Here is a 23,731-nt window from a genome sequence, read left to right on the forward strand (position 1 = left end):
GTGTAAGCTTTGCTTGTTGCGAGCTCCTATGGAGACGTGTTTTCATACATCTTCAAAGTGCACAAATCGGTTGACTGAGCAAAGCAGAAAGCGATGGACTTCATGACCCTCCTAAATGACTGGCACCAGATCTGTCCTGAAGAAGCCTGCTCCCCCTGACTCCTCTTCCCCCCTACCTCATGTTCGATCACATCATCCACGGATGAGAATTGTGCATGGCAGAATATATCTCTGGTGAAAAATCTTGTCAGAGAGACATGACAGAAAACCACCAAACAGGGATTTTCGTGTCACGTTGCATTGGGGAAAACCAAGCAATGGCTCACCTTCACGTACAGCGGCTCCCGGAGGTGGTCCACAAGAATGGAAGCTTTCTCCTCCCACACTGGGTTGAGGTTCTTGTATATTATTTTACTTCTAAAAACTTCTTTTCCTCCGATTTTAAACTTCACGTAAGGATCACTTGTGCCTGTTAGAGAAATGCAGATTGGTCCACGTTAATTGTGCCTTTCTGTGGAGGGAAGAGAATAACTCATCTACACACCAGAAAGTATTCAAGGAGTAAAAGTTCAACAAAGCTGATCACATGGAAAATAGGGTTAAGAGTTTTTTTCTAATTTTTCCTGAAACATTGAAGTGACAATAAATTATATTAGTATAATAATAATAATCATTATTATTCACCTTCTGTACTTAATACTGTTACCCTGTCCTGGTATTTTCAAAACTCTATTGTATGCTGCATACGTACATTTAATTAATGTTATAAGTGGTAGGGATTAACCTGATATTTCTCTTGGTACAATCTGGTTGACTATAAAAAGGATGATCCATGATCTTGGCTGACTTAACTAGTTTCAGACTTAGATGAGCTGCTAAAATTTTATACCAGTCTAACAGGTTTAGTTAGGCAAAAATGAGTCTCAAACTAGGCTTCAGTTTCATCCTTGGTCCCATATTCTCTCTTTCTCAGAAGCTTCAGTTTTAAATGTTAGGAAGAAATGAAGGTTTCAGAGGAAGAAATCAGGGGAAGGTGACAAATGTTTAAGAAATGATCTGGATACCTCATGTTATCCTTTAATACGGCCCAAGCTCCCAAAGATGATAAAAAAAATCAGACCTGTCAGGTAAGTTGCTCATGGACAACAGGTAGCAACAGGTGGAGTTAGGACTCTACCAAGGATGTTTGAGTCTAATGCCTGTGTTTCTTCCACGACACCTGTGAGACGGAGGGCTTTACATACCTCTACACACAGGGTCTGGCAAGTAACACCTGCTTGAGTGTGGTTGGTAGGGTGATAATATGGGTGTAATAATTTATAGTTTTAATGTGAACATTTCACATAAAGTGACATATGGTATGCTAGAGTATAATATTGTTTTACTACAGAAGTACATGCTTATGATTCTGTGATAAAAGATTTTGCAGTAAAAAGGGGTGTTACTTGTGCCAGACCCTGTATATTATACAATTTCCGCCATTCTGACTGACAAAGGAGAGCAGTCTCGATCTAATAAGTCGATGCCGTTACTAAGAATTCCTAGAGAAGGGGTATCGATGACATCCCAGGTAAATCATTCCAATGCGTGACAACTGTCATCCTCAGGAAATAGTTCTTTATACAAGGCCCTTACAATAAAATTGTGTTCGATGTGTTTCCTTTTTTCCGCTGAAGTTATAGTTGATAACTATATCTATGTGATTTAAAAATGTAAGTGGGGCTATGAAAACTGAAAAGCACCGTATAAACATCAGGCATTACGACCATGAAACTGATCTTAGACGCACACTCTGTATCCCTCCTCCCCACTCACCTCAACGACACCTAAACACTTTTGCTAAACATAAGGTGCCTTTGGGGTTTTGGCTCTTCTAATTTAATCACCTGGGGGCTCTCTCAAAACTCCCCACATCCCTCAGATAAATGTAATGCCTTGTATTTGTGTGCCTAGACCCGTGTATAATTAAATAATGGTCCCAATTTCTCATTGTAAAATTCCCATTTGGCATAGTGTAATATTATCATAATGGTGCCAACTTTTAAAAATATTTATAAATACAAATGCAGACTAGTACATAGTCACCTGTTACAATGCGTTCTCTAGGGGGCTCAATGCAACCAAAATGTTTAATATTTAAATGGCTATTTTTAGCTTATTGGTTTCCAGCTAGGGCTGTGGACCCTGGAAACTGAGCATTGTAACACACACATTGAGAAATATTAGAATCCATGTACTCATTTGTATTTCCCCGGTCAAACCTTAGATCAAGTTATTGCCTTTCACTTTGAAAATCATCTATGTAACTGCTACCACCTGTGAAAATATAATAAGCTCCATAATACCAGAGCCTCTTTTGTCACTATTTTAAAAAACCTTTAGCACTTAGTACAGAATCAACATTCTGTCATACCCATGATGCCATCTGAAGCAGTAAATACCCAATGGGCTGGAGAAATAATCCAGCTAACGAGGGTCGGTCTAAGGGTGAACGTAGGAACCAGAGACAGACTCTTTAGTCTGTGACAGGCACAAAGATTTCATGAATTGGTATAGGAAAAAGAGAAAGGCTGTTTTTAGGGACTTTGAAAACATGTTTTGATGGTAAAACTATTTTATAATCGTGTAGACTTGGCCATAGGGTGACCTGGATTAGAGAGAGCAAACATGTCAGCAAATTTCATAAAGACCACCACGGGGACAACAGATTCACACGCCCACTCATGGGAGTGAGCCACCTGGCTTTCCTCACTTCATTCTGAGTTCAGAGGGTGAAATTTGCTACACATCTCTTTGCAAGCATTGATTAGCCCTCTGGGTACTACCATTAAAATTTAATAATATATTAATAGTCCAGTTTCTTTAAGAAAATTCAAATTGCTTTCAATTCATTAATTTAGGTGACCTTTGCTGACTTAGAGTCCTTAACAGCTCAAAACTTTTAGTTTGTGATTCCAACATAAAGAACTGGAGACATTGTTTTACTTTAGAGTCAGTAAAAAATTTGTATCTAGTTTTTTATGTTTGAAAGTGTTTTTCCAAGCTTATTTCAGCTATTTATTATATGATAATATTAATAGGTATTATTTATTTTTTAAAAGTCTTCTTTGGTCAAGCATGTTTGAAAAATGCTGGTTTAAAGCAAATAAAATAGATTTCATTTTCTATAGCCTTTAAATAAGAGAATGGACTCTCCAAGAAGAAGATATGATATGCGACTTCTTTGGCCATAGGGCCTACTTTTCTTAAGTTCATATTTCAGAAACTGTTCCCCAATATCACTTTGAAAAGTGCTACCTTATTATATTTCACAGATAAGAAAACCTCACATGTTTTGGAGAGTCTTTCATTACAACAGACTTTCCAGTGAAATCAGGGAATTCACTGATTATAATGAAAACCCCAAACAAATATAAGCCATTAACATGTGATTAATCTTTATTAAATATACTATGCCAAAAAAGCTTTAGTTGGTTCAAAAAAATTTAAAAACTATAATTCATGTGCCTGTTCTGTTTTGTTGCTATATTGCATTCAACCACAAGGTGGCACTAACACTTATTAAATTCTGAAATTTAAAGTAAAGGCATTTCTGTGGCACACGTGTTCTCAGGCATTTTCTTATGCTTTATTATCATTAGCTTGGTCATGACCCTCATTAAAACATTTTTTATGGTGACAATGAAGTGAAAACAGGGTAAATAAATACAGGAGAAGAAACTAGGAAGCGCTAGCCCTAAAATAAAGCTCACTTTGCTACCAATGTCATATTTAAGAGCAATTTTTCCACATTCATTTTATCATATTGCATTAACTTCAGAATTTATTTGTAAACATTATTAATTATTCTATAATTGTTAATTCCGTGCCTCAACAATTTTAGATTATCCATTGTTTATTTCTGTACCCTAAGATCAAATTGATTTTTAAAAAATGGTCATGGTTTGTATAATGTCTTCTCGTGCAGTAAAGGATTACATGTCCCCACTGCTATGTTCGATCTTTTTCACAGTCAGGCCACCAATGTGCAGTTCAACATTCCGCGTCATTGGTCAGCCTGTAATTAAAGTCCAACAGAACCAAACTTTGAAGGGGTCCCCTCTGGCAGCAGTGAGCCCGGCGAACACCAGAGGGCAGCCTCTCTCCCCTTCAAATTGTATCGCAGATACTTAAAACGTAAACAGACATCGAATACTGTCTCTTGGTTTTCATTCTCAGGATAAATAAGCCTCCTGGTTAACAAGTTTACATCAGTCTTATTCCAAATTTACTATGCAATGAAAATAAGTAGCTACTCCTATTCAGACACCTCTAATTTTCAATAATGCTAAATCCTAATAAAAAACCACGTGAATTTGAAAACTCAGCTTCTGTATAGAAGAAGAAGGAGACGGAAGATGTACAGAGGTTGATGCGAACAAACTGACTCCATCTTTATATGCCCCACATTTTCTCTATTCTCCATTTAACTTTGGCCTCACTGGTCCTGGCCACTATACACAGGCTCTGTGGCTGTGTTCCATACGCCTACACAATGCAATCATAAAGATTCCTCTCAGTTAACAGCCTGGAATACCTAACAGCCGAGGTAAATATCACACTGGTGTCAGCACCAGCACTAAGCAATTATCTGCCACAATACCACCAGGCGGTATGCTCCTGGCTCCGCTGCATTCTTTGTCCCTCTGTCTCGTCAATCAGTAGTAGTTCAGCTGTGCTATAAAACATTTACTGTAGCAACCGCCTTTCCGCAGAGAATAACCTGTGCAGGATTGCCAGTGCTGTTTGTCCACTGCCCACTCCATCCCTGGGAGTGAATTGCCCCGTGGTAAACTCTGTTATACTCTATGGAGTGTCCCCACTTCGTTTTTGGTCTTATGACACCTTTAAGGTTTGGTGATCACTGCTCCACATTCAGACAGATAAAAGAAAGAGAAGGAAAAAAAAGACAACAAAAGAAAGAAGTGACCCTAAATAATAAGTGTGGCCAGTTAAAAAGAACTCAAATGTAAGCTGGATCTTCCTGAAGGTACCCAATTTTTCTACATATATCACAAATAACCTTTATTATCCAAATGCAACAAGGAAGGCAATTTTGTGCAATGTGGTCCTTCATATTAGAAAGAGGCTTGTAGCCCTGGCTGGGGAGGCTCAGTGGATTGAGCGCAGACCTGCGAGCCACGCGATCGCGGTTCGATTCCCAGTTAGGGCACTTGCCTGGGTTGCAGGCCAGTTGCCAGGAGGGGACTCACAAGAGGCAACCATACATTGATACTTCTCTCCTTCCTTTCCCCTCTAAAGATAAATAAATAAAATGTTTTAAAAAAAGAAAGAGGCTTGTAAAAATAAGGATGTTAAAAATTTCTAGTTAATGATGTTACCCTCATACAGCACATAGATGAATTAAAAATAATGCTGTGGTAAAATGCATAATAGAACTAAGCTAAGTTTCTGTCTTTGAGAAGGCACTTCCAGACATACAAAACAGAGAAGGTGGATATGACAGAGACTATTGTTTTTATTTTTATGAGTAATATTTTGGCATATTTTTTTAAATGCAAAGTTCAGGATACACAAGAAAAAATTATATATATGTCATATGTATATGCTGCATAATTAATTTCAGCTGAGGTAACATTTACTATTTAGCTACTTTCTTTAATTATTTAAGAACATAATATATGAATATATAGAAGAAAAATAATGACTATTTTCAAATTTCTCATTCCTAGTTACATAGAGATAGCAATTCTATTATATTTGGTAAATTAAGAAAAATAGCCTATAAATAATTATAAACATTAGTACAAGGAAGTATCATACAATGTATGTGAAATGAAGAAGTCTCATAGAATATATCCACTAAAAATATCATCTCAACCCTCAAATGAAAATCCTCTTTGTCAATCAAAACTATAATAACAATGAAAATCATTTTGTGACTCACTGATGGATTACTCTCATTAACTGGAAGAATCTTAAGACAATTATATTACAATATGATTAAAATGTAGCAGAAATGCATGGTAATTGAATAACACATTCTTTAGCAAATTCACATGCTCAAGTTGTGAGAAAAAAAAAACCTATTTGCTTTCCTGCTTTTAGTCCTCTCCACCCCAATTCATTCTCCAAAATCTATGCTTAGATACTTTTCTGACAGAAAACTCTGATGTTACTCCCTTGCTTTAAAACCCCTTATTGCTTTTTCACAGATTTCAGAATAAAGTTCAAACCCTGAGGATGTCACACAAACTGTGGTCTGCTACTAATTCTTCAGACTCACCTTTCACCAGACCCCTCATCTATAGGACGCAGCACCTCACATGCACAGCTTCTCCCCAAGGCCGCGCCCTGCTTTGTCCTGCTCCCTTGGCTGTGAACGTCCTTCACCACCCTCAGTCCTCCTTCACCGCTAAACCCCAGCCTCCTCACTGCTCGGATGGCTTTCCAGAGTCATCCCATGGACGGGACTAGGTTCTTCTCTTATGTTCCCCAACATCCTCCACAGTAAGTATCACCTGTCACATTCAAGCCTTGTTATTTACTTCTGGTCCATGGTGTCTGGCGACAACCCCTGGATTATCATGCACCATCAACTAATGTTGGCTGACTGTGTGTGTGTATGGTCTCCAAGTAACAGAAACTTGTAGTCACCAGTACTTAAATTGCACCCTCTTTATTTCCCACTCTTTCTCCCTCACTCTTATTCACTATGATTCTAAGAATCTCATTTGAATTTTATTCTCAAATACTGAATCTGAAATACATTATGTCTAATATCACAAAAGTGTTATGCCATGCCTTCTAGAATAGTAAGAATTTTGCCATTGCTACTTTCCCAAACTGTGGAAATTGATATTCATTGTAATTCCTAAAAATGGCCAATCTGCCATAGTTTTATAAAATGCTTTTTAAAAAATCTCATTTTAAGTAGCAATTTTCATATTGTTTTACTTAATTGGTTGATTGGATTTATTCAGAACAATCAACTAGAAACCACAGCAGGATAAAGATGAGTGAATATACATCACTCTTCTGTTATTATGTTGTATGTCTAATAAGTAGATATACTAAATGTACAGTGAAAACTGTCCTATTTTTGCACAAAATGGATAGAAGGAAGGCTACTTTTTATATGTACAGGGAAATTACGGCTGAAACTGCTACTTCGCTGACATCTGTGTTTTCCTCTTCTTCACAAGCAAGGAGCTAAACCACACTTTCAAGACCTTTTATTGAGGTGTGGCCGTGTGACTGAGGGCCGGGTTCTGCCAATGGAACGTGAGCACAGCGGTTTCCCACTTTCAGGCCTAGCCCATGACATCTTTCCATAAACAATCCTCTCTCCTTCTCCCCAACACTGAGGGCCAGAAGTCTGGAGTCCCTGAATGGAACCAAAGCCAAGTAACACTGGGAGTCTGGGCAGCCTTGTTAGGCCACAGTGAATATTTGGCAAAAGTGTTCCTGAGATAACCTGGAAGTCAGACTACCTGCTACTGAACCTAGGCTATACGGATGGTTGGAAAAGAGTTCTGTTTCTAAAACTGGTTGCCTTCAGTAAGTGATCATAATCAAGCAATGAGTCTAGGTGAAAATAGGATAATTTCTATGTGAAAAACAAAAATGAAGTAAAGAATTGGAAAAGCTGTTTTTAGATCCCACATAACAGAAAATAAGATTTAAAAAGTCTTTGGACAACAATAGATAGATCATTAAAACAGCCTAGAGGCCAAGGTCAGATCAACCTTCCCAAGAAAGCATGTTGGTCTTAAGGTATCTGCCATTATGCTGAAAAGAAGGAGCAATGGAGTAAATCATGTTTGGAGAGTATGTCTAAGAATGAACATTGGGTAATGTCATTGGCACACGGAAGCCTACTGAGTGTTTTGAGAGAAGGAACTTAGCCGGTTGAGGTCTTTGATTGTGTAACAGCAGGAAGCAGAATATGAAAGCCACACACACCCAAGGAGGGCAGCTCCCCCCACCTGTTCCAGATACGGCTACGGAGGGTGATAATAGATAGGGAAGAGCTTCTCAGATAGTGGAGCCAGTTGCCTCAGAGAACAATGGGCAAGGGGACTCTCCCCGAATAGTAGAGTTCTAACCAAGGAATTTCCCTGCCTTCCAGGTAAGTGGTCCAAGTAAGTGGGGATTTCAAAATTGCTATGGACAAGCAACTGCTCTAAGTCTCCCAGGCTTTCCTTGTGGTCATTATATATTGAATGTGTATGGCAAAGCGGTAGGCAGATTCATAATTCACTGGGCTACAGGAACCACATTTGGACCTGATGAAGGACGTCCTTTTATTCAGAGATCCTGGACTTAGAGCTGGATACAACGACCGTATGGGGCTTTGGGCTGTTTCCCCTGGGAAGGGCAAATGTGTTCCATGTTCAGGAAGAAGAGTGAACCAGGTATTTGGTGACTAGAAAGGTAGACTGTAGCCAGGACTGCTATTTCTTGGCAATAACTGTGCTTTTTTTCTTCCCAGGCACATAGCTGGTCTACACCTCCCAGACTCCTTTAAAATTAGAAGTGGCCATGTGGCTGCATTCTGGAGTAACTGAACATAAACCCAGAAGAGGATGTGCGTCGATTCGAAGCCTGGTGCATGAAAAACCTCCCACATGGGACTCTTATTTTATCATCTACAGGCCGATGAGAAAAGACTTTGAGGACTAGACAGGAGGTTGTACCACTAGAAGGGCAAAATAAGTTGGGTCTCAGTGACCGTGAAAAGCAGAGCTGGGGCCCTACCCTCCATCACTGGTCCTTACTAGACTGTGATGAAAGCAAGATGTAAGAGTCTATCATGTTATGAAACCATTGATAGATGGTGTTTATCTGTTTAGAATTATTTACCTTAACTAATACAAAAATTAATGCAAATCACACTATGATTACATTATTTGGTACAAATCATTTTTCAAATGCATGATTGAAGTCCTTAAAGAAAAAAAACTTCATTGATATTTAGTCTTTAAACATGCTTTTAAAATCTAATTTACAAAATATTCCATCAAGTGATTCATAGTTTATTCAAATAGTGATTCTCTACAAAGAGCTAATACTAAAAAATGTAATTCTAAGAATTTATACGGATTATATGTTATCTTAACACTTTATTAGAATTTAGTGACATTTAAAAGTTTTTATTTTTTTAATTTTACTTATTTTAACAACAGGGCAGCAACAAAAATTTTAAAAAGTCATATTATACATGTTATTCATCTTCCCATTCAGCAATATCTTCTCTTCGAAACACAGTAATTACTGGTAGTCTCATAAAAACATAAAGTCTTAGAACTAGAAGAAACATCATTCAGTCTTTCACTAAATACAAAAATCTCAGCTACAAAAGGGATGGAAGACAGGAGGTCATGTAGATGGAAGGCAGAGGCAGTTCAAATACCTCCAGGTTGGCACTTCAAAATGAAGTTCAGTATTTGTTGAGTACGCACACCACATGGCACAGAACTTTGTCGTGGACAAGTCTGTCATACATGTGCATTACAGAGCTAACCTGCCTCCTCTGGGTCTTTAGAGCTATAAGAAAGCAGCTAGTCTCTGCTTCATAGGCACCCCTTCCGCGCCTGTGTGGTCCTTAATGAACTCAGGCACTGACGCATGGTACGTCTGAGGTCATTAGAAGAAAGGCACAGTAAGCTGACAATCACAATGGAGATTGTGTTTCAGTGAGAGAATTTTTAAAGAATATGCTTCTACAAGTAAGCAATTAACAGCGTTTTTTTCTTTTCAAAATATAAGCTTCAAGAGAATGATTAGAGTTACCTCCATGTCCCTGGAGTATTAATTGCAGGCTTTTATTCAATTACAGTATTATTTGATATATTCAATAGTTATATAAGTTTTATAAGCAAGTGAAAAAGATAAGCAAAGGGAAATGTTAACACCTACAATGTAACTAAAATACTTGAGGAACAATGAAAAAAAAAACCTTTGCCCCTTATGCTAAAAACAGTTAATAAGTGTTTAATGTGACAAGTGACTTCAAAACTTGCAATTATCCTGCTAAAGCATGTCGTCACTGATAGAAGAAAAGACAGCGTGTGGAATAGTGGTAGGTGTTGTGAGTTCTTGCTCCTGTCTTCAGCACAGCATTCCCCCTTCAACTCTCTAGTGGGCTGGGGAAAAGCCCGTGGCCACATTGGTGGGTTAAGAAAAACTGCAGGGTCAATGTTGCCTTCCTGCCAACTCACTACTTTTCCTTTCCCATTAATGTGGTACTACTTTTCATAAGAAAATGAGGCTCCTTCTTAACACAAGACTTGTGCTAGTTTACAGAGGGAACGAATTCCCTAACTGGTATACTTTCCTTTTCTGAAATACATTTCACATGTTCAACCACACTCACCAGATATCTAGTATGTGCTAGACACTGGGGATTCAACAGAGCATAAAGCGAAGCCCCTACTCTCAAGGAGCTTTCGTTCCAGTGCAAGAAAACAGGCAAGGAGCCAATAAAGAGCTAGACAACATGCCACGTGGTGATAGGTGCACGAAGAAACATAAAACCCCAGGTAAAGGTCAGAGGGCCTGCAATTTGGGATAGGGTACGGAGGGGAAGCCTCACCCACAGAGACAGAAAGGGGCCTAAAGCAAAGGCAGAAGGAGCAGAAGTGCAGAGGCCCCGAAGAGTGCGAGTGTGCATGGAGTGAGTGACCCAGAAAGTGAGTGGCAGGAGCTTGGTGGGACAACAGGTCACGTGGGAAGCTACAGATCCTGGGTAAAGACTTGGGATTCTTCTTCAAGTGAGTTAAAACAGAACAGTACATGATTAAATAGATAAAAATAGTTTAAGATTGCATTGTCTGATGTTAAATGATCAGTCTTTGAATAGAGAGTATACCACAGCCTAAAACACAGAATGTACTCAACGGGCCAATTATAAAAGGGCACGTCTATTGTTTTCTTAAATTATTCAAAGTAATTTCTAAACTTAAGACTAGCTAGTCTAAAATATTTGGACAAAGCCAACCTAAAGGTTAATAGTGCATGTAAAATAAATGTGAATTTTTACACTTCTTATCTTTATGCCTACACCACATCTTTCAAAATTTGGTGTTAAGTGCTCTATATAATACAATCAAATATAAATTATTTTCAGAATCTGCTATGACTCCTGTTGATATCTATATTATCATCAAATGAGATTTAAAACCCCATATTTGCCATTAAATATCATATTTAAGGCAATGAGAATTTATTAATGTTGATGACTTGCCACAAACATAATGAGAGAACTATTACTGGGAGCTGGTAGTAAACGTCTTCCCTACTGTTCATTCAAAAATGTACCCCCAAGATTTCTGGTTCCAGTCCCTGGCCTGTAAGTGATGAGATGTCCTGCCCGTGGTTATGCTACTTGAATGACTAAGGGGATTTTGCAGATGTAATTAAGGTTACTAACGAATTGACTTTGAGTTCAGCAAAGGGGAGACTGTCAGAGTAGACCTAAATTTCCTCTTTCTGGTAAAAGAAAAGAGAGTCAAATTTGAAGAATGAGGAGGGTGTGACAGGCTGTTATGCTTTGAAAATGGAAGGGGAGCCCTGGCTGGTGTGGCTTAGTGGATTGAGAGCTGACCTGCGAGCCAGAGGGTTGCCAGTTCGATCCCAGTCAGGGCACATGCCTGGGTTGTGGGCTAGGTTCCCAGTTGGGGTCATGCCAAAAGCAACCACACGTTGATGTTTCTCTCCCTTTCTTCCACCCTTCACCTCTGTCTAAAAATAGATAAATAAAATCTTTAAAAACAACAACAACGACAAAAAAGAAAGTGGAAGAGGTCACAAGGGAAGGACCTGAGACTGGATTCTAGGAACTAAAGAAACCTCTAGTGGCAAATAGCAAGAAAACAGGAACCTCAGACTTTGAGCCACAAACAATTGAATGCTTCCAAAACTACGCGCAGAAACCTTATTTCCTTTAATCTGCCTTTTATTTTGTTGTTTTCCCCCCCTTTGACTCATACTGGCCTCACCTAGTGCCCGGACTCACCCACCTCCCTCTCCCTTGCTTGACCATTGAGCCCCCAGGAAAATGAGGTTCTGATCAGCATCAGCTGTCTTTGACAACATCCTGGGTCTATTGACTATTAAGACAGAGTTTTCAATCACACTAAACATAATATGTTCGTCTCAGTTGTGTTTCCACTTTGGACCCAGGAAAGCAGAACGACCCCACAGAAATTGGGCAGAACAGCCCCATGGCTGACATCAGGCCCAGATGCAACAATCAACTACCGCTACCCTATTGCCAATCAGTCAGCAGAAACCACAATCCTCACTCTGCTAGTCACCATGATTAGTGCTTTCTTCCCCCATGTAATCCATCCCCTGCAAGCCACTGGGGAGACTGATCTTGGAGCATAGCTACCTGTGACTCTGGGCATGGCGCCATCTCCTTAATAAATCCTACTTTCTTGGCTGCAGACTCCTGTTTGTGTCTCATTAAGTTTTGATGTGAGCAGGCAAGTGAACCTCTTCAGTCCAATAACAATAGCAAGAATGAACTTGGAAGAGGTCCAGGCAATACTTCAGCCCAGTTGACACGTTGATTTTGGCCTTATGAGACTCTGAGCAGAGAACTCGCTTATGCTGTGTCCAGATTCCAGACCCATAGAGCCTGTGAACTATTACATGGGCATTGTTTCAAGCTGCTAAACTGAACGTAAATTATTACAAAGCAAAAGAAAATGAATGTGTTCACCTTGAACTACACATTTATAGTATAATTTCAGAAATTTTAAAAAGCTAAAATTGCTGAAATTAATAAAATACTTTCTTGTAAAGGGTATCAGTGTATTAGCTACAGGGCTAATACACTAAAAAATACATAGTGGATTAAACTAGAGAGAAATTCATTCCCTTCCTTCAAAACCACTGATGGTGAGGCAATCCTAACTCATACAACAATTCCACCATTCTCAGTGGGTGGCTTCTGATCTTTGGTCCAAAACAGTTACTCTTTCTATCCAGCTTTATTGAGATATAAGTGACATATGGCATTGTATAATTTTAAGGTACACAATGTAATGATTTGATATATATTATGAAATAACTATCACAATAAGATTGGTTAATACATGTATCACCTCCAATAGTCACCTTTTTTGTGGTGAGTACATTTAAGTTCTATTCTCTTAGCAAATTTCAAGTATACAATACAAAGTATACAATGCAATATCAGTTACATCACCATGATATACATTAGATCACAGGAACTAATTCATCCTGTAACTCGAAGTCTTAACCTTCTCATCACCATTACACATTCCTCTCATGCCCCAGTCCCTGGCAACCACAAATCCACTCTGTTTCTAAGTTCAGTTTTTTTAGGTCCCACGTATTCGTGAGATCATACAGTACTCAAGCAAGCCAGTCTTCTTCTCACCCTCTCTCCCTGGAAGGAAGGTGGAAGACAGCTGGAGCAACACTTGCACATTTGTTTTAGGAGTCTGACCCAGAACTTGCATTACCCGAAATAGCCCATACTGCTCTGCTTACATCTCATTGCTCAGAACTTAAAACTTCCCTTCCAGGAAGGCTGGGGAATGCCAGCTCTAGCTGAGAAACCTTATGCCTGTCTAACATGTGGGAGCTCTTACCATGAAAGATGGGAAAAAGGATATTGGTGGGCAACTTGCAGTCACTTCCACAACCCTACAGGTGAGCCCAATACTGCATTGTGAACACTGAGTTATTCAAATTGTTATGTGTTTTTTCATGGAAGTGAGTCACATAACTGCTTTATCAAAACTTTCCCTAATTGGCCCTACATTTATTTCATAGACTCTAGACCTAGAGCAAAATATGAATAATCCCTCTTTTATGTAAGTCTTCCAAATATTTGAATCAAGTTGTCAGTGTCTTCATAAATCTCCAGTATTACTACCTTTCAATGCCTTTCCTATTCATCTTTATTTACCATTACTCACTTTCTTAAATGTTCTGAACTCATTTTAGCTTGTTGAGGATCCTTTAAAATAAGGCCTTCAGCACAGAACCTAGTCCTCAGAGAAAGTTTTTTGGCCAGGAACTTGAGTTGGCAAAGGGGGAAACGGAGACTGTAAAGCAAAAAAACAAATCAGTTTATGTTTGCAAGTGAACTTTTAGGAAATCTATGAAAATCACACTGGCTGAAATGAAAAAATGGGGGTATTAATGAGAGATAAAACTGTTCAGTACTGCAGGTGGGGTCAGTAAATGAAGAGTCTTGAATGTCAGATTAAAGAATTCTGATGTAATCATATTAACATAAAGGAAGCAACAGAGGTGGACAGTTGAAATCTATAATCTAAATTACAAATACCTACTTTTAAGTGTGGATGTCAAAAAAGTAAAACAATGGGTCCACAGAGCCATAGAAAACAATCATCTTTTAAAGCTTATGGGTGACTTTTATTTAATCTTTTCATGAATTTGAAGTCTGAAATACAAATAAGTTTTCATGATATATAAAATTTACTTTAAATATAAATTCACTTTGCATTTAATATAAAAATAAATTACCTAAAGCAAATGATATATGCATTAAAACATAATATTTATAAATATTAAATATGAGATACTTTTGAGAATTAAATGCTGACCTAACACTGACATTTTCTATAACCTAGAAGACAGTGCTTGCTAATAAACTTTATAATAGGTATGGTTAAATCATACATCAATGTTCTTTTACATCTTATTTAACACATTCTGATGTAACTAAAATATCCATGGCATTTTAAGTATTATACAAAAGATTTATGTGACTATGTGATGAAGCCAATTAAAATCTGTCAGTGGGAGCATTATTCATTGCTTATAAGTCTTCAAATTTTCCCAGCATCAGGAAGCAAGATGTCAAGAAAAGATTTTGACCACAGTGATGTTCTGAAAACCATCACCTTCAGAGTTGGTGAGGATCAATGATACCAAATACCAGAAAAGTACATGAGTGATAGGAAATGAAAATCAGAACTACAGTAAGACACTACCTCATGTCTATTAGGATGGCTACTACTAAAAATAAAGTGTTGTGAGGATGCACAGAAATTGGAATCCTTGTGCACTGTTGGAGGGAATGCAAAATGGTACAGCCCCTATGGAAAACAATGGTCTCCTCAAAATTATTTAAGAATAGAATTACCATTGATCTAGTGATCCCACTTATGGGTATACATCCAAAGGAAATAAAGTAACTATTTCAAAGAGGTAGCTACATGCCCACATTCATTACAGCATTATTCATAGTAGCCAAGATAAGGAAATAACTGAAGTGCCTGTTATTGAATGAAGGGACAAAGAAAATGGGTTATACATATGCAATGGAATGTCATTCAACCTTAAAAAAGGAAACTGTGCCATCTGTGACCCAGTGGATGAATCCAGAAGTCATTAAGCTAAATAAATTAGAAACAAAGACAAATATTGTATAATCTCATTTATATGTGGAATCTAAAAAAGTCAAACTCTTGGGGAGTAGAATGTTGGCTACCAGGTGCTCGGGGGCAGGGCAGATGGGGAGATGTAGGTCAAGGATATAAACTTTCAGTTATAAATAAGTTCCAGAGACCTAACATGCATTATGACTATAATATATTAGTAAGAATTAATTAATATATTATACTCTACGTAACACGTAATAATTCATTAATAATGTATCGTACACTTGAATTTGCTAGAAGAGATCTTTTTTTTAAATGTATTTCTTTAAAATTTTTTTTTAATTTATCTTTAGAAGGGAAGGAGAGAAGGAGAGAAATATCAATGTATGGTTGCTTTTGGTGCATCCCCTGCTGGGAACTGGTCCCTGCTGGGAATTGGCCTGCAACCCAGGCACGTGCCCTGACGGGGAATCGAACTGCAATCTTCTGGTTCGCAGGCCCGAGCTCAATCCACTGAGCTACACCAGCCAGGGCTAGAAGAGTAGATCTTAAGTGCTCTCAGCAGGAAAAAAGGTAACTATGTGATGTGATAACTATGCTAATTAGCTTGATTGGAGTAATCATTTGACAGTGTACACATATACTGAAAGATCATATTGCATACCTTAAATATATAATTTTTATCAATTACACTTCATTGATGCTGGGAAAGATAATATTTTATGGAAAACAAACAAATCACAGTGATCTTTAAAGGCTAGCCCAATAAACTAATCTGATCAAGCAAAAAAATTTTGGAAAAAAAAGTGCATGACTGGTTGAGTATAACCACGCACTTCTTTTGAGACTGAACAATAAGCTCATCTTTCCCTAATAACACAGGTCAGTAAAAAGGAGCACTGAATGTCGGGATGTGCCGTTCACAGCCTTCAGCAGTGTTGATAACTGAGTCTGTGTGCCGTAGTACATGGAATAATGACTGAAGCCCCAGTCATTAATGGTTTCAATTTTTGTATTGCTTGAAATAAGACATATTTTTTATTTTCTCTTCTCTTTAGATTTTCGCACCCACAATGTCCATTTGAACACGTAGAGATCAAAGGCCTTTCCCCAGAGACTGGTCACAATGCTGCCAGCACCAAAATACCTCAGATTCGCAAATTCTCCCAGTTCTGAAGCTTTTTACTTAAAAAAAACCCCTCCAAACCCAAGTCCTACACTCTAACTTTTCATCACTTGTGATTATGATGACAGTTCGTAAATTCTGTTTACTTCACTCTTAAAACTTGTACAGTATTATGACTGACTTCTCTTTGGCTCTGTCAGAATGAAGTTTTTTTGGTCAGAATGAAGTTTTTATTTTATTTTATTTTTTATAATTTTATTTATTTATCTTTAGAGGGGAAGGGAAGGAGAGAAGTAGAGAAATATCAATGTATGGTTGCCTCTCATGCATCCCCTGCTGGGAACTGGCCTGCAACCCAGGCATGTGCCCTGGCTGGGAATCGAACCGGGATCCTGTGGTTCGCAGGCCCGTGCTCAATCCACTGAGCTACACCAGCCAGGGCCCAGAATGAAGTTTTTAAAGTGTGAAAAATTCTAAAGTGCTATAGAAATGGAGAATGTGACTCTCATTGTGTGTGTCTGTGTGCAGAGCTGAAAAAACAGTCGCTCTTATTTATTTCTTCAACCTTTACCTAATTACTTTCTTTGTTTTCCATATTCCTTAGCAAAGTACCCCAGATTGTGTTATCATGGACCCGTGCTAAACTCCAGCCCACCGATCGTAACATTTTACTAGGAGTGTAATACAGGGTTGTTGTTTTCTTCCCTAAAGATTAGTAGTTCAAACTTCAAAACACCTGAGTTCTCTGCTATGTCCATTCACGGTTGTTACTTTGATAAAAACAGTTCACATGTATTGCATGCATACTATTTGCCAGGCACTATTCTTATCACTTTAAATGTCTCAGTCACCAAATCTTCAAAATAATTTTATACTACATCACTTTACCATTTCATAGTATGCAATCTCTTATTGCTGGGTGTAATTATTATTGACATCATTGTCGTCTATGGCACTACCAGCACGGGACTTCTCAGGGCACCATGTTGCAGAACTTCAGATGTGAAGGGTGCTTCCCAGAACTGGCAAAACAGTAGGCGTCAAACACACAGGGTGCTCTTGGAAATTCGTTCTGTAACACTCTTTTACTCTGTGCTTTTTTAAAAATTACATTTTTGGGGTGATGTTTGTTGACATGGTCACATAGGTTTCAGGTGTACATTTCTATGACACATGAGCTGTACATTGCATTGTGTGCCTACAGTGAAGTTGCAGGGTACAAAATAGTATACAAAATAGTGTACAAAAATATCTGTGCTCTGTCGTGGCTTTCTTTTCATCCATGGTGTCTGAGGTATTCATATGACCCGTGTCGAAGATAAACTGTGAAAAATGCAATATTTATAGAATTCTATGAGGCAGTATAAGTGGAAAGTAGAATCTGTCTAAGACTGGCACACAGAATATTATTTCAGGGGCAAAAGAGCACAACAGAGGTCTTTTAATAATGAATTAATTTACGGCACATCTTGGGACTCCCTCCAGTCAGTCACCAGCACAATCTATAAAACCAGAGCATGTAACTTAATGTGCGTGCGTAGGAAATAATAGCTACATTCCATGACTTGTGTCTAGGAGGTGGTGCACTATTTTTGATAAGTCAAATGCATGATTCCATGAAAGATCCAATGCTTTCACTGTTGCCGGTAAAACCACTTGGCAAGTTTCTTAATGCCCAGTGCAGGTTTAAACAGGCAGTTTTACGGCCTTTACCTGGCCTTATGCTTTGGCCTTTCACATTTAATCACATTCTCATTACAAAACTATATAAAACTTAGGAAGTCCAAATAATTGATTTTTTCTTTGCTTTTGTCAGAGATATTAATCCTTTTGCTACAGATACTCCATACATTATGACTATGAAGAACTGCACTTAAATTTCAATTTTGCCCTCCTAGCGTAGGATATATGTTTATTTTTATATTTTGATTTACTTATCTTCTTTACAGTTGTTTCAACGTAATTTTATTAAACCAGTTTTTCCCAACTTAAGGAAAATCTACTTTCTATTAACACTAAAAGCTCTGAAAGTTTCTATTACTATCTCTTCTTGAGATAGAGATATCTTTTAAAAATACTTTTACCTTAATAGCATTGAGGGGGTTTTTTTTTGGGGGGGGAGTGTGGAGGCTGAGTCATTTCCCTAACATCCATATTTCCACTCAGAAAAGTGACATTGATTTCTATTGTATTGTATTCAAGTAAAAGATTGCTGCCTCAAGAAGTAATGAACATAGTCTCCAAATGCTAATCTTTTAGTGAAATGAAAGTGCTCTTTAATAATTCTGTTAATTGGCAGTCATAAAAACGATTTTTGGAAGTAGGTTTTTTAAAACAACTTGGCATCTGATAATACCACATGTTAATTTACTTGGTTCTCCACCTCTAGCCTTATTAAAGAAACTACTTAAGATTCGGTTAACTCCAGTGGTTCAAAGAGTATTTTTTAAGAGTCTCTTCTAGAAGAATTGAAACAGGCTGGGCAATCTAGAAGGAAAGACAATGGTGGTCCCTTTTGTCTCCTTAACTTAGGCCCTGTATTAGTTTTCTATTAGTGTGACAAATTACCAGGAATTTTAAGTGGCTTAAAACAATCCATATTTCCTTTTTTTTATTTCCTCACTTAAGGATATGTTTATTGATTTTAGAGAGAAAAGAAAAGAGAGAGAAACATTGATCAGTGGCTCCCACACACTCCCTGACTGGTGATCGAATCTCAGCCTTTTTGTTGTTTGGGATGACACTTCCACCAAGCCACCCAGCAAGGGCCAACACACATTTCTTATCTCAAGGTTTCACACTTGACATAACTGAGAGATCTGCTCACAGTTGCAAAGGCTGAAGTCAAGGTGTCAGCTGCGCTGAGTCCTCATCTGGGCCTTGGGGTCATTTCTCAAGCTCATTTGGGTGGTTGGCAGAGCTCAGATCCTTGCAGCTGTGAGATGGAAGCACTGAGCTCCCAGAGGACATTCCTCTCCATTTTCAGCCCACAACGTGGCCCTGCACTTCTTCCAGGCCAGCAAGAGAGACTCTCTGTCTCAAAGAGGGCAACAGCCCACTTCACAGACTCACCTGCTTACGTTAGGCCTACAAGGAACCATTTCCCTTTGAACTCAAAGTCAATGATTAGAGGCATTAATTACATTTGCAACCCCCCACTTCTGTCATATAACATAATAGAGCATAATTATAAAAGCGACATGCCATCATATTTGCAGGTTCCACCCATTCTAAAAGGGAAGGGATTCATAAATAAGGACAGGGATCATTAGAGGTCGATTTAGAATTCTGCCTATACCACAGGTCCTAGATCCAATTTTATTCACTAATTTCTCTCATCCTATTTTATAGACCTCCCCACAAGCTCCTGAGGAAGAGGCCCAAAGCTTAGAAAAATCACAGGACTACCAACTCTGAAGCCCCCCTTGGCAAGCCTGTCTCCTCAGGGATTTCCCATGTTACTTTTCCTACGATTTCTCCCCCTGTTATGCTGGACTTCTTAAAAGTAGGGTGTGCAATGCTTTGCTTTCATAAGGCTATAAAAATTCAAAATCTATAAAGTGGTAGCATATGTACCATCAAGCACTGATAATCTAAAATGTTCTTGTCTTTGCTAATGAAATTTTAAGGACAATGTCTTATTTTCTTGTAAAAAGTTAAACTGTAATCTTCCATTTTCTCCATTATTGACACTCTACATTAATGTATTTCAAGAGCAATAATTATCCATTTAAGATGTTTTATCCTTTCACTCCATTGATTTTTTGGTGCATATGCTACAGTACAAAGAAAATGTATTGGCTTCCTTTATGATATCTATTATTCATAACAGTGAAGAATAATTTAATTTCTCAACATTATTAAATAATAATACTGAAACTGAAATCAGTAAAAAGTGAACTTTGAATAATTTTAAATACTCTGAGATACCAATTGCTTTTTATAGCTTTATTTTTCTTGCTACCTGGAAAATAAATAAGGATCATCTCAGAGTACAATTCTGACATAATTAAGAAAATATAAGTATGCTATTTAAAAAGAAAGTACAAAATATGACTTAGGAAAGAAAGTATGAGAAATGTCCTTAACATCACAACAATAACTGCTTTTTTCAATTCTCAACAAGAATCCTGCTTTTATTTCCCCGAGACGCGAATGGGCTGCTGCCCTGGAGAAGGCAGTACAAAGACATAAAGCAAGTTGGCTGTCTACAGCATCAGCTTGTCAGTGGGGCAAAAGCTGTGTTGTGTTACTGTGGCATAAGACCATAGAAACTCTTAACAGACTAAAACTCTAAAGCTGAATGCCAGAACCCATTAGAATATCCAATACACCTTAAAAATAATGACGAAGAGTCCTTGCCAAAATATTCACCGATTTCATCATTTTAGTTAATGCAATGCTGATAATAATACTGGTGTTGATTATGAAACTAGATGACCAGAGGGTTTGCCTTGTGTCCTAAAATGTCATGTGTAGAATCTCACTTAATCTTTAGAACAAGCCTGAGAGGCAGATGCACTTGTTATCCTCATTTTTACAGATGAGGATTCGCTTAGTTATTCAGTGACCGGTTTCTGGTCCCTCTCATGCTGTAGCAAATACTGTTGGTGACTAGCCATATCCTGTCTGCACTCTCAGTTTCCATAAACAGCAAGGGCTTTCTATCTCCATTCATATCTCAAGCACCGAGGACTTTCTACAGTCACAGGAGCCGCAGAGATCATGCCTGGGCCAGGCCACAGGTACCACACCTTTGAGAGCTGGCCTTAGGAAATGGCAAATGTGAACTGCTAAATAAATAACTCATCTTTTTGCTTCCTTATTGAGAATTGCTGGGGCCATTCTACACCATGTCCAAGAAGTTCCAGAAGTAACTTGCTTCGTCACCCCCTATAATGGCCTTCTGCCTTCCCTGTCTTACCCTCACTCTTATCTCTGCCTTTTGGGATTATCCCCCAAACAAATTTCAATTCCTATCTCAGGCTCTGCTCTGGAAGAACCCACCTAAAAAAACATGGTCTTGTTTTCTATGACTGACTGCTAATAATGATAGGGGAACTCAAGAGTTAAACATTTTAGCCTTAGTTGACAGACTTAAGTAATGAATGCCTGTGGAAAGGTGTCATTCCAGGAACTGGAATGCGTGACTCCACAAGGTTCTAAGCAATTCAACCTTGTGCCCCAGTGGGTGTGCAGGCAAGATGGCCTCTGAGCCACTGTGTTCCAGCGAGGGAACGTCTGTGAGGCAGATAAAGAATTGTTGACCGACAGATTAAGAAGTACTAGGAAAATCATCACTCTTATCCAATTTACCTTTTCCCTAAACCACTTACCTTCCCTTTCTTCTCCCGATCAAAAGGTCAGCTTGAGACAAGGTGTTAAGATGGTTTTTGAGGCTACCTAACCTGCCATCTTCCCAGATCCTGGGCATCTGAATAGAACGCCCATAAGGATTTGATCCTAGTCTGTACCTGTCGGTGTTGGTAGTAACAGGCAGCATGAATGCTGACTTTTTTCATTTCAGTGAGACATCACTTTTTAAAAACTGAGTGATATTTGAAGGTTTTAAACTTAAATGCACTTTTTTAGAAAACCAATTTATCTTCATTCTTCTTATAATTTATAGTTGCAGATTTTATGTAATAAAGAAGAACAAAGCTTTGCTTATTCTTTTCAAAATTTAATGAGGAATTATTCTCTTATAACTTCTTTCAATAGGTAATGCATTCTCCAAAAAAGCTTAAATATACAATTTTGGAATTGTTGCCTATGAATACATGTTAGTGCAAAACTACAATCCTTTAAAATTCTAAATAACTCAGCAGTCTATGTTTTAAAAATGTCTGTGTATGACAAGTTGGTCATTCTCTAACTATAAAGGGAATTTCACTTCAGACCGTAATTATAGAACATCTACACATATCCACAATGGACAAAACCCATGCTTAACAGAAAGGTAAGACAAATCACTGGGAGTAATAAATGGTAAAGAATATGCTAGAATGATAGAGAATGTCTTGTTTTCCCTAGAACCATTTTCTTTTCACATTCTAATGTTGACAGGCTTAGGGATGAGTTTACATAGCAAATTATTGTCAAGCTCTAAGCAACTTCTCTTTTCTCAAGAGAGGATCTGTTTACACCAGAAAGATAAGCCCTTTCTCTCTTTCAAGAGTGGAGGTGGGGCTGCTGTGCAGCAGGTCCTACAGAAACTACAAATTGTATCCTTTCAGGGTTCCTCTCCTGCAGTACAGACCCCCTGTATGTGCAGCTGACATTTGCTCCTGCTGCATCTCCCCAAAGTGGGGGGGGGGGGGCATAGGGAACAATACTAATAATAATGTCTGGAAATATCATGCTTACTATTAGGATAAAATAAATAAATATAGATATTAAACACTTGTCAATAAAATATTCATAGGAGTGAACCTTTACATTGGCATACAAGGGGCCTTTCCACGTGCAGAAAGACTGCAGTAAACTTCTCACACGTGCTCATGCCTGAAGTGACTAATACATGTTCTTTCCACAATTATTGGAGGGCCCACAGGCAGCCTGCTTCACAGTATAAAAAAAACAAAACACTTAAATGGCGTCAGAGCTGCCACCCAAAGGAACTCCCTTGTACTCCAACTCCTCAAACCTTTAGCAAGTTACAACTGGTCAAGGTCACCTTTGAACTGGGCCTAAAGCAGCTCTGTATTCCAAACAACTATCCGCGAAGCTAACAGGAAAGCAGAAGATATGACTTCAAAAAGACTGAAAATTAAAGACATTCTGTACATTTAGCATCTCTGTGTTAGCTTATCTGCACATCTACAGAAGTTCCTTCCTTAGCTCATCAACACCATAGGAATTCCTTCCTTCTCTTCACATAATTATTCCCCTTTCTCACAAGAACCCCTTACCTTCACCTCCTAATTCAAATGCTCTTCAGGTTTCTGCCTAAATCAGTGCTTCCAGACTGGCTGTCCTTTTGGATCTCAGATAAACACTTGCTGCTTCACTTTGGCCCTTTATTTTTAGGTTAACAATAGGAAAATCAAAGTCAAGCAGATGTCAACCTCTTTATCAAAGAACAACACGAGAAGGAACACTCAATATTTCTTGTGTTTTCCTGACCTTCCCCTTAAAGAGTGACTAGGACCAACAAAGTACTAGATTTCTCAAAGACACAGCGATAGGAGCTCACATTCAGAACTCCCTTATG

At 38.3% G+C, this 23,731-nt stretch overlaps 1 protein-coding gene across 13 annotated transcripts in view; it reads right to left on the reverse strand.

Moving 5' to 3' along the window:
- Window positions 1-23,731, reverse strand: part of MCTP1 (multiple C2 and transmembrane domain containing 1) — a 470,646-nt gene that overhangs the window by 231,510 nt on the left and 215,405 nt on the right. For all 13 annotated transcript variants that reach the window (XM_037032112.1, XM_037032114.1, XM_037032117.1 and 10 more), the window contains exon 3: window positions 327-469. In XM_037032112.1, the coding sequence (XP_036888007.1) occupies window positions 327-469 (143 nt within the window). The remainder of the gene's footprint in view (window positions 1-326; window positions 470-23,731) is intronic.

Source organism: Sturnira hondurensis, unplaced genomic scaffold, assembly GCF_014824575.4.
Source record: "Sturnira hondurensis isolate 20B ecotype Veracruz unplaced genomic scaffold, ASM1482457v3 Scaffold0021354, whole genome shotgun sequence".
In the NCBI taxonomy this organism is placed as follows: domain Eukaryota; kingdom Metazoa; phylum Chordata; class Mammalia; order Chiroptera; family Phyllostomidae; genus Sturnira; species Sturnira hondurensis.